This window comes from Prionailurus viverrinus, chromosome E1, assembly GCF_022837055.1.
Source record: "Prionailurus viverrinus isolate Anna chromosome E1, UM_Priviv_1.0, whole genome shotgun sequence".
In the NCBI taxonomy this organism is placed as follows: Eukaryota; Metazoa; Chordata; class Mammalia; order Carnivora; family Felidae; genus Prionailurus; species Prionailurus viverrinus.
In genome coordinates this window covers 8,783,312-8,795,369 of record NC_062574.1, presented here as the reverse complement: position 1 = coordinate 8,795,369, position 12,058 = coordinate 8,783,312, and the positions used below count along the sequence as shown (strand labels likewise).

Here is a 12,058-nt window from a genome sequence, read left to right as displayed (position 1 = left end):
GGAGCACCCACCCCGGTGATTTCTTTGGCACTTGGAAGAAGGGACGCGGGTGACAGGCGGGCAATGCCAAATGCGGGTCTTCAAGTAGGACACTGTAGGCTCCCTCCGTAGGCTGAACCCAGGCCGTCTCCTCTCCCTTCCTTCCAGAAATGGCACTATTTTACCATAGATGATGAACTACAGAATTCTCTTTTCCGCCTGAAGTTTAGTCGGAAGCATGGAGATTTGATCCGAGGCTTGGTGGGGGGGTGGGGGGGTGGGTGGGTCAGGCATTCAACAGAGATGTGGAACTGTCATCCAGCGTCCCACCCGGTGACCTGTCGGAGCACGGGCTGCTCTGCGCTGAGGTTCATGAGTAGGGTCTAGATTGGCCAAGATCCAGCTCGGCTGAGCAAATGGGTTCTCGCTGCAGGGTCTTCTCCATCAGCATTTTCTTCCAGTTTCCTGCAGAATTGGCTTTGGCTCTGACCAGCACTGTTTGTTCTTCCCAGCCAACCCTACGATCTCCACCTCTCCTTGGGGCGGGGGGGGGGGGGGGGGGGGGGGGGGGGGTGGTGGTGGGGGTGGTTGCTGATATTTTGAACGGTGGTTTTGGACTGTGCTCGGAAGACAGGGGGTCCAATTGGCAAGCCCCTGAGGGCAAGAAGAGAGCTGACGGTGGGCGGGGCTCAGAGGCAGTGGGCGGGGCTCAGACCCTTGGCGAAAAGACTGGGAAGGCGTTCAGTAGAGTTTAACTGGAGTTTAGCTCCTCGTTCCGGGACACTAGTATTTTCTTGCAGCCCTTTCTTAAAACGGCCACAAGCAAGCAGGTGTCCCAAAAGTGGATCGTCTGAGTTCAGGCTGACTTCTCCTAACCCCAGTGCCTCTCCCCTTCCAGAATGGCTGCAGTCTGTCCAGGCCACCATGATCCTGTCGATCATCTTCAGCGTTCTGTCCCTGTTCCTGTTCTTCTGCCAGCTCTTCACTCTCACCAAAGGGGGCCGGTTTTACATCACGGGAGTCTTCCAGATCCTTGCCGGTGAGTTGGGGATGACAAACTCCACGGGGGAAGCTGTTCCTGGGTCTCCGAGGCTGGGGAGTGACTGATGTTTGTGAGTCTGCACATTGGGTGGTTTTTATAAAGCACAGGGGTGAATGTGTGTGTGTGTGTGTGTGTGTGTGTGTGTGTGTGTACCTACACATGCACCTTAGAATTTGAGAACTCTCTACCTCCCCATGGAACAGGGTAGATGGGAAATAGGACTTAGGGACTCGAGAACGAAGGTCCATAACCCAGCCAGACCTAATATCGGGGACGGAGCCACGGTCTGGACACATCATCGGAGGTGAATGTTAATAAGGATAGGAGTAGAGCAAAGGCCACGCTTGAGGGTTGTATCCCTGCACGTTGCGCGAAGCCCCAAGGAACTGTCCTTCCTTCAGCGTGGAAAGTGGCCCCCGTGGGCGGCTGAGGTTGTTTTCGGATACGTGTCTCCCACCTCCAGGCAGTGGTGAAGCCACGGCGCATTCTTGCTCTCCTTTACCCCAGCTCCGGGGCTCCACTGGGCTTTGGCTTACTGTTGTCCTTCTTAGGTGTCTTCACTTTGGCACCCCCCCCCCCCCCCCCCCCCCCGCCCCGGCATCATTTCCTAACATGGGGCCCTGACAATACGCGAGAGGTCTCGTTCCTCTCCTTCTTTTTTTTAAAAAATTTTTAAAATGTTTATTTATTTTTGAGAGGGAGACAGAGCGCGAGTGGGGGAGGAGCAGAGAGAGAGGGAGACACAGAATCGGAAGCAGGATCCAGGCGCTCAGCTGTCAGCACAGAGCCCGACGCGGGGCTCAAACTCACGAACCGTGAGATCACGACCCGAGCTGACGTCGGACGCTTACCGACTGAGCCACCCTATTCCTCTCCTTAAACCACCTTCCAGTTCCCCCACCGGATAGGTTATCCGTATGTACGATGTGCAGAGTCCGAGAAGCTTCTCTTATAGAGGGTGACAGCTTCCGACTTTGTCTCTAGATTCTGGCCAGTGTCCTCCTTCACTGACTCTTCTCTTCCTGTCTATTGACTGCCAGTTGACTGAGTCAGAAGGCACTGGAGAGAATTAAGAGATGCGGTGGTGGATCCTAAAATCCGTGTTAACAAGTCACACGCTCCCGGTGCACCAGAGAGCATCTATGTACTGTGAGATGTTCTAGATGCCGGCTGGCTGAGTAGGCGGAGGGCTAGGCTGTCCTCTCTTCTTTTGGTTGGTTGTCAGAATGTCCGTGGTGCTGAATCACCACCCTGGGCTCAGCGGCAGTCATTGGAGGGTTGATAACAGCCCACACGTCTTTGGTGAGTGCAGATGTAATGGCTTACCCACGGCCGTACGGTAAGACACGGGCTGAGGTTAGATGTTGATGATCTTTTCTAGAAGCCAGAGAGTACCCCCCCCCCCCACCTTCCCTGGAAAAGGGAGGGAAATCGGACAGCTACTTCTCATGAAATACTTAAATACGGCATTCCGGTACGTGCGGTTTTAGGATGTGAAAACCAGATAGGGCTTTGCTGCTTGCATAGGTTTAGTTAGACCAAGCAAGCCAAGCTCCTAGAGTGGTGCTGGTTTTATTGAGTTACTAATTTTGCGGTACGGTATCATTCCTAGGTGTGTTAGAAGAAGAGTTATCAATTAGTCATTCCCGTTTCTGAAAGTAATACACAAAACTGGAACATGGTCTGGGGATTTCTTTTTTTGGCTTACCATTTACAGTTCGATATCAAGTCGACTGATGATCATGGCTGTTGCATCAGTGGATCTGTCCTCAAGAGAGAATAATACAGACTTAGGAACCAGAACTTTCATAAAATATATATATATACACACACATATACACACACACACACACATATATATATGCACACACATATATGTATATATACACACACACATATACACACACATATATATGTATGTGTATACACATATATGTATACACATACATATATATATGCATATATATGTGTGTATATACATATATATGTGTGTGTATGCGTGTGTATATATATACATATGTGAGTGTGCATATATATATGCATATATATATGTGTGTGTGTGTATATGTGTGTGTATATATATATGAGACCTATACAAGGGTGTTATTTTACTGATAAACTGAGATCAGGAGAGGATAATGAATAGCCAAGGTCACCCAGCTCAAGCAGGAACAACCAGAAGCCCACACTTCCTCCGACACGGACTCGATATAGTTAGCAACCTCCTTATGGTTAGAGACAACGGAATCCGCCCGAATTGCTACAGAATGGAAAATGCAGGGCGGAAACTCCACTTTTTCCAAAATATAGTTCTTCATGCACCCTCACTTCTCTGTTTTGAATCTCCTCTGAACTCGATACAAGCCTTTTAGAATGCTGCTATTTAAAAAAAAAAAAGCAAAAAAACAAACGCTTGGGGCGCCTGGGTGGCTTAATCAGTTAAGCATCCAACTTCGGCTCAGGTCATGATCTCACGGTTTGTGAGTTCGAGCCCCGCGTCGGGCTCTGTGCTGACAGCTCAGGGCCTGGAGCCTGTTTCAGATTCTGTGTCTCCCTCTCTCTCTCCCCCTCCCCCACTGGCGCGCTCTCTCTGTCTCTCAAAAATAAATAAATGTAAAAAAGAAATTAAAAAAAAAACCCTCTATGTCTAAAAGCACATGATTTGTTCTTCATTTCTCCCCTTCCAATGTAGCTTCTTATCTATCATGGGATCCAACGTTCAGTTATCAGTTCATCAGCCTAGCGGCCCCGGTTTGAATAGAAAGTGGTGTTGGATGAGAAAAGTCAAGCCACAGGAGCGGTTGTAATCTACCAGCCCTAAGGAATGTTCTGTTCTGAACTGTTCACTCCAGTTAGCGGGAGCTGAAAGCAGGTGGTCTGGGAGCCACAGGTTCCCCGCCCCACCCCCCGAACGTTGCGATCGAACTTGATCTACAGGGTCCTCCCACTCAGGTTGAAAACTTCAAGGAGAAGAGGCTTCACTTGAAGATTTCCGTGCTTCTGCAAAGCACTGAGGCGTTTTAAGCGGAAGCCCTTGGAGTATTTTCTGAGTCTCCCAATACTTTCTGCGCTGCCTCTGCCTCGCTTCCCTTGGAAGGATCCAGCTGTGGTCTTCGTAGATCACACGCACGAGGGTGCAAGAAAGGCGGATGAAAGGTGTGGGGGGCTCTCAGGGCTGACTGTCGATGTAGGGAGCCGTCTCTGCCTTTCTCCAGATTACACGTCTGTGTGTGCTTATTGGTCTGCCTGCTCTGCCGCCTGATTCCCTTCTGCGTGTCGTAATTAGCAGGTCTTAACATTTACGAGCTGTCTTCCCTTGATTACATACTTCTCAGGTTGGCTGCTTTTGGGGGATATAGCAACAGGTGTCTTCATCTAGTTCATTGCTTTTTTTTTTTATATTAAAAACATGTTTTTTGATGTTTATTTTTGAGAGAGAGAGAGACAGAGCACAAGCAGGGGAGGGGCAGAGGGAGAGGGAGATGCGGAATCCGAAGCAGGCTCCAGGCTCCGAGCTGTCAGCACAAGACCCGACACGGGGCTCGAACTCGCAAAGCATGAGATCATGACCTGAGCCGAAGTTGGATGCTTAACTGATTAAGCCACCCAGGCGCCCCAGGGTTTTTTTTTTTTAATAACCGAGCCACCTAGGCACCCCATCTTTTTAAAATTTTTAATATTTATTTATTTTTGAGAGAGAGAGAAAGAGCACAATTGGGGGAGGGGCAGAGAGAGAGAGAGAGAGAGAGAGAGGGAGATGCAGAATCCGAAGCAGGCTCCAGGCTCCGAGCCGTCAGCCTGGAGCCCAATGCGGGGCTTGAACTCATGAACTGTGTGAGATCATGACCTGAGCTGAAATCAAGAGTCGGGCACATAACCGACTGAGCCGCCCAGGTGCCCAGAATAAAGAAGGTGCTTTTAGAAAATTCCAGTGCTCAGCCTTTGTCTCTGGAGAGCTCTTGGGAGGGGCTGTTCCCTGGGTGACGACTCTTGATCAGGGCTTAGGAACCACTGGTGTGGCCATCGAGCTCTTTGTAATCCCTCGGTCTGGTCTTACTGGACTTTCTCTGCTGATGACTCTTCCCACTCAGGAGCCATAGATTGTTCCAAACCCCGTTCTTAGAGAAGAGCCATTCTGAATCAGTGTCTGGACTTCGGAGTCCTTTTTATTTCCAGAACCTGCAGCCGTCTGTTCTCAGACAGCACTTACCCTGGCCCTAGCTCTGTCGGGCTGGGTTGCCCTCGATGGGAGAACATTAAGAAATTCGCAGAAGTACAGACCTGAAAGACAGATCCACGTTTTGACTGATTTCGTTACTTGACGCCCCGCACCGAGCTCCGTGCATCGAAGGCTCCATAGAAGGCCCTGAATAACCCGCTTGTTGGATTACTGGATAATTGTGTTCCCTTGCCTCGAACTCGGGTCACGTGTGTATAGCTTACTATTTATTGTGATTAAGAGGAACAGAAAACCCGGGCAAAGGAGACTCACGAGGGAGGGTTTCCGTTTGTTCCGTTTGTTTCGTCAAACAGACTGATAGAGATCTAGGGCTTTAGAACGAAAGGATTTTGGGGAAGCATAAAATCACGATGCCCTCCCTGTTCCGAGGGGCTCAAAGGCAGCTGTGGTCAGACACCACATGTAGAAACCCCCCCTTAGGAATGAACTAAAGCAGGGGTGCCTGGGTGACTCAGTCGGTGAAGCAGCCAACTCTTGATTTCCTCTTGGGTCATGATCTCACGGTCCGTGGGATCGAGCCCCACGTTGGGCTCTGTGCAGACAGCTCAGAACCTGCTTGGGATTCTTTCTCTCTCCCTGTCCCTCCCCTGCTTGTGCTCTCTCTCTCTCTCTCTTTCCCCCAACCCCCAAAACAAATAAATTAAAAAAAAAAAGAGGGATGAACTGTTTCAGATGCTGCTCCGGCCGTGCCCAGGTCAGAAGCCAGTAATGCTGTGGGGGTGATTTTCTAAGCAGCATTTGGGGGCCGAAAGCGGAAACCGGCCCGGCAATGCAGAGAAGGCTCTGTGTGGGTCCGACAGAGAGCCCAACGCTTTCAGAGGAGTGGACCCTCTAGCCTCTTCCCTCAACGTTTTGTCACCCTCAGGATGGGGGGGGGAGGACGTGACTCACAGGTGTTCACTCATCCAACCATTGCCACAAGGCAACTCCCCCTCCCCCCCACTGCTGCTTTCTAGCAGCTTCTCTCAGGCTTCCGCTCCGGGCCCTACAATGAACAGCTTCCACAGAGGTCACTGATGTCCACACGCTCTCTCTCTCTTTTAAGTTAGTTTATTTATTTTGAGAGAGAGAGAGAGAGAGAGAGAGAGAGAGAGAGAGCGCACACGAGCAGGGGAGGGGCAGAGAGAGAGAGAGAGAGAGAATCCCAAGCAGGCTCCACGCTGTCAGCACAGAGCCCTCCATGGGGCTCGAACCCACAAAGCCACGAGATCGTGACCTGAGCCGAAACCCAGAGGCGGACACTTACTGACTGAGCCACCCAGGCGCCCCGTGACGGGGATAAACTCTTGAGTGGCCAGCTCTTCTGTGTTGTCTGGAGAGGGTCAGAGTCCCCCACTCACAGCTGCCTGCCCTCCCAGACTCGGGCCCCTCCCAGGGCATCCCTGTCACTGCCGGGGCGCACGCCGCTCGTCCTTGGAGAAGGCAGGACACTGCTGGTGTGACCGCAACCTCCCTCACCTTCCCCACGAGGTGGGGGTGTGGGGAGGACCTTCATCACCACCTACAGGTCATTGAGAAAGCGAGTTTATGGGGACCGCCCATTTATGGGAACACCTGTGCGACATTGGGAGGTCTGTCGTATGGCATTAACTCCCCGTGTTCCAGGGCACCACTATGGCACTACACGCAGACCACCTTGTCGTCGCGTATACCCTAAAGCATCAGTCTCCCGACAGCCGTAATTACGAAGCGCGTATCCGCTCTTTGGCTTTGCGAGCGTCTCGGCCGGTGGCTCGTGGCAGCGAAGCTCAAGGTCATTTAACCCCCGAGATACTCCTCGGCGGATACCCTACAGACGAGGCCATCTAGTGAGTCACCGCACTTGCGTGTCCCGCCTCCCCCTGTCCCCCGTGGTCGCCGACGGAACGTGTGCTCTCTGCCGGTGAAATCTGGGCACAGCCGGTCTGCACAGCCACCGCGGCTTTGTTCCTGCCCGTGCTGGGTAGACGCGGGCCCCGTTCGGAAGCCTCGCCAGCTTGACGAGCATGGGCCTGGCCTTTTGGCATTCTGTTCCCTGGGTCACACTTGTCTTTCTATGGCCCTGCCCCCAGGAGGTAGCTGGGTATCGACAACTTCAGTATTCTTGAAGTTCAAGTATTTCTTGAAGACAAGAATTTGCACCTTGAGGTGGTCAGCCACGGAGCCGTTGGGGAAGATAACCGGGGATCGCGGACGCCAGGGCAAATAAAGCGCGTTCCCAGCAGAGCCCTCGAATGGCAATTTGCCGGCCCTTGGTTTTCCCTCTACCCCGGGCATCCGCGCTGTCCCCCTAACTTTCTGTAGGTAGCGGGTCCTGGATCCGATCCCGCGGGAGCTGCGGGACTATTGTGTGGCCTTCTCAACAGGGGCCACTCACGTGGGAGCTTTCTCCTCTGACTGGGAGAAGGACAGTCTTATCAGGGTGGCGAATGTAGTATATTCCCACTTACGTGCTTTGTTCAAACAAAGTTTACAGTGTCCAGCGAAATAGCAGGGAGGTTAGATGTAGGTGGTCTGGGACATTGGGAGCTTTGGAACCACAGGAATCCCACATAGCACGCTGGGTTTATAATAGAGTCACTCAGAGCCTCTCAAAGACCCTGTTTTCAGGAGGGAACAGAGGGAACAGAGCGGGCTTTGTGGGGCACCAGGCTGGGGTGCTGACATCGCGGGACCCCTCCCTGCAGGGGGATGCTGACTGTCACTGTGGGCGCGGACCATCGCTCTTGAACTTGCCTGCTTCAAGAGTCCCACACCAAAGGGCTGCAGAGGTGGGCAGGGGAAGGGCCACCTGATTTATCTCTGGACCCGATAATCTTGCACTCTTGGGGCTTCAGACCCGACCTTGAGGGCACCAGGAACTGTTAGAAGGGACCGAGTGCGATGGAGCTTGATAGATTCCTCTCTCGGCTTCCCACTCATATCTTATCCGCCCTCTTCTTTTTCCTCTCTCTGCATCCTCTGTCTGCCTAACGGTGCCCGTTGGCATTGCTTGCTCGGTCTCCTGAGTAGAAGTCCTGCCAAGGGGCTCTGGGGTCTGCCTGGACCCCAGTGCTCTTGCCCTGGCACAATTCAGATCGTGGCCAAGTGCCCCTTCGCTTTACTGGTTCAGAGGACATCACCACCCATTTGAACAGCGCTTTACGGGTTTCCGGGCGCTCCCGTGCCCAACCCTCCCTGGAGAGCGCTAGGTGGGTTTATCTTGTGAGTCGAATTCTTGCTGGCCACATCCTTCTGTCGACGAGGCGTTGGCGACAGTCCGAGGAAGAGAAATAGGGCAGAAAAGATGACAAGCGGCCTTGGAGATGCTGGTCTGGGTCCCCTCGATCAGAAGCAGAGAGCAGATTCTTTCCCCTGTTTCTGTATCTTCGAGACCCTTCCTCTGCTGCCAGATCCAGAATCAGACATGCTTTTCTCCTTCTCCTTCTCCTCCTTCTTTTAATTTTTTAAATCTTTATTTTTGAGAGAGACAGAGTGTGCGTTTTTGAGAGAGACAGAGGGGCGGGGAGAGAGGGAGGTACGGAATCCGAAGCAGGCTCCAGGCTCTGAGCTGTCAGCACAGAGCCCGACACAGTGCTTGAACCCACCAACTGTGAGATCATGACCTGAGCTGGAGTCAGACGTCCAACCGACTGAGCTGCCCAAGTGCCCCTCTTCTTCTTCTTCTTTTTTTTTTTAAGTTTATTTACTTATTTATTTATTTTGAGAAAGATACAGAGAGCGAGAGGGGGGAGGGGCAGAGAAAGAAGGAGACGGAATCCCAAGCAGGCTCCACGCCGTCAACGCAGAGCCTGACTCGGGGCTTGAACCCCTGAACCGCGCGAGATTGTGACCTGAGCCGAAATCAAGAGTCGATCGATTGCTTAGCTGGCTGAGCCCCCCAGGCACCCCTCAGACATGCTCTTTGAGCACAGCGTTATCTGCGGAAGATTGGGTGACCTTCTTCCTGGTGTGTGTGTGTGTGTGTGTGTGTGTGTGTGTGTCAAGAGAGAGGAATGGTGTGGGCAGGTGTCCGGAGTCCTGTGGAATCTGCATCGGGGAGGTGGACAGGGGGGCCCCTCCCCGCCTCCCTCCCCCTACCTGTCCCTGTCTTTCCCCAGGTCTGTGTGTGATGAGTGCAGCGTCCATCTACACGGTGAGGCACCCAGAGTGGCATCTCAACTCTGACTACTCCTACGGCTTCGCCTACATCCTGGCCTGGGTGGCCTTCCCTCTGGCCCTTCTCAGCGGCGTCATCTACGTGATCTTGCGGAAACGCGAATGAGGTGCCCAGACGGTTTGGTCTGAGGCACTGAGCGTACATCGGGGGAAGGGAGGAAGGAAACCAGAAAAAAAAAAAAAAAAGAAAGAAAGAAAGAAAGAAAAAAACCCAACCCAAAGCAACCAACCAAACAAAAGAGCTAGCCAAAAAAACCCAAACTCAAACCAAATCAAACAGAAAGCAGTTGAGGGGGGGGGGGTTCGTGTTGACTGAAGATGTATATAATATCTATGGTTTATAAAACCTATTTATAACACTTTTTACATATATGTACATAGTATCGTTCGCTTTTTATGTTGACCATCAGCCTTGTGTTGAATCTTAAAGAAGTAGCTAAGGAACTTTTACCTCCTAACCGTATAACCGAGCTCTGTTCTTTTGTTCTGTTTTGTTGTTCTTTGTGTTTGGCCCGGACGTAAAATATTCCCATCTTGCCCCTTCCCTTTTATTGGAAAGTAGATACCTCCCTTCGCTCCACCTCATTCAGAAAACCAAAGCGTGGGTGGGAGCCCCGACTGGCCAGAAGCCCTTTTACCTGGTGGGCGACCCGGTGCGTCGCACAGAGACAGGTCCCGCCCGCACCTCCATGCGAAGCCATGGACAGAACCCCCAAACTGGAGCCCCCGGCTTTGGAACACTTGCCCTTGGCCGTGAGTGTCTCAGCCGCACGTCTAGATGAGAAATCGGTGACAGCAAACCTATGAAATGGTGCTATGGATTTACCATTCCTTATTATCACTAATCGTCTAAACTACTCACTGGAAATTCAATTAACGGTTTTACGACATAAAGTAGAATGGACACCTGAGTAATTCTGTGTCATATAAATGGTTTATAACTGCTTTTGTACCTAGCGAGGCTGCAGTTATGACAATAATAGATAAATAATAAACACAGCGTTTACTGCTCCCACATTTTTCTTACGGTCGGAGCATCGGGACCAGCCTCTAGACCCCTCGGGACCGTGCATTCCCAGGACTCCTCTGGGTCTAGACTGTTCTCCGCCTCCAAGGACTGTCTGGCAATGACTTGTGTTGGCCACCGACTGTACCTGTATATAAGGTGCCCTTCTGATGCTAAGACTCCAGACCTGTTTTTTTTTTCTTTTTTTCTTTTTTTTCTTTTCTTTTCTTTTCCTTTTTTTTTTTTTTTGGCTTTGCTTTTTCTGATTTTATACCAAGTGTGGACTAAGATGCATTCAAATAAACATCAGAGTAACTCAACGATCTCTCTTGGGATTTTGTGGGGACCTCGGCGCGCGGGGGGCGGGGGTGCACTTCAGAGCCGTAGAAGAGAGCAAGGTTGAGCTCGTGGTCTGGGCTCCCTAACAGGCCACAGGGAGCACAGTGTGCCTTCCGTAAACCCATGCCGATGTCTCCTGACTGAGGAAGAACAGGAATTGCAGCTGAAACAGAAACTGGACATGGACCGGAAGGGGCTTGCGTGTTCATTTAGCTCAGCTCCCCCTCTCTGTCTCGCGCTGTCCCCTGGTGACCCTCACGGGGACCAGGGGACGTGTCACGTCTGCGTCAACCTAACGTTCGGGGAATGTTGGCGTGAGCGGCACAGACCGTAACCTGTACAAGGAGGGGAGATGTGTTAATAGTGGAAAGGCGACAAGTTGGTGACTTGAGACTGGGCTTTCAGGTGAGATGTTAGCACCAACAGAGCTCCCGCCCTGTGTGTGGTCCTGAGGGAGGGGAAGGGCCGACCGTGCCGTCTAGCTCCAGGTTTCTGGGCTGCGTCTCACTCATAGCCACGTTTACCCGTTGACGTGTTATTGCGCGTTCGCGATACATCAAGCTCCCGGCGCGTTCGATATTTTCCCAGTTCTCGTTGAGCATCTGTGTGAAACTGGGCACCAGGGATCAAGAAAGGATCGCATACTTCTTAATCGCAAAGGGTGATGGTTTCGCGAAGAGGCGTACGCAGACAGCCATACGGCAGCGAAGAGCACACAGATTAGGCACCTTAGGTTTGAACCTGCCCTTTGCCCCTTACCCGCTGTAGGAGGCTGGACAGGTTATTACGACTCTAGGATCCCACATCCTCACCTGAAAGATGATGCCAAGGCCAAGTTTATGGGATGGTCGGCAGGAAAAAGATGAAATGTGTAACGTGCTTAGCACAGTGATCGGTGATTCGAAAGCACATCAGTGATTTTCACAGATGTGACGATTGGGGCGTACCGAGAGGAGATCTCGATTCTTCTGGGGGATTGTCAATCTCAGGCCCAACGCGAGAATCTCCCATGCGGGGGGCCGCCCCAGAGATTTGGATTCCTTCTGTCTGTGTTGGCCCCCACCTGCCTTGATGGATCTGAAAGACTCCACGGGTCTTTTCAGACTTCATTGTGCCGATGAATCACCTGGGAAGCTTATCAAATGCAGATCCTGGTTCCAGAAGTCTGGGGTGAGGACTTCCGGTCTGCATTTCCGGTTCCTGCCTAAGTGATGCTGATGCCCCGGGACCAGGTCCCCCGGACCATGCTTTAAGTAGCGAGGGCCACAATGAAGCCACCTTTAGGCACTTCATACTCTTTTGTCCCTGAACCCCG

The 12,058-nt window shown here is 51.9% G+C and overlaps 1 protein-coding gene across 2 annotated transcripts in view; it reads left to right on the top strand.

Moving 5' to 3' along the window:
• The window catches only part of PMP22 (peripheral myelin protein 22), a 32,423-nt gene extending 21,699 nt beyond the window's left edge, over positions 1-10,724 (top strand). For both annotated transcript variants that reach the window (XM_047833927.1, XM_047833928.1), the window contains exons 4-5: positions 878-1,018; positions 9,341-10,724. In XM_047833927.1, the coding sequence (XP_047689883.1) occupies positions 878-1,018; positions 9,341-9,504 (305 nt within the window). In that variant the 3' untranslated portion in view covers positions 9,505-10,724. The remainder of the gene's footprint in view (positions 1-877; positions 1,019-9,340) is intronic.
• Positions 10,725-12,058: the final 1,334 nt, after the last annotated feature.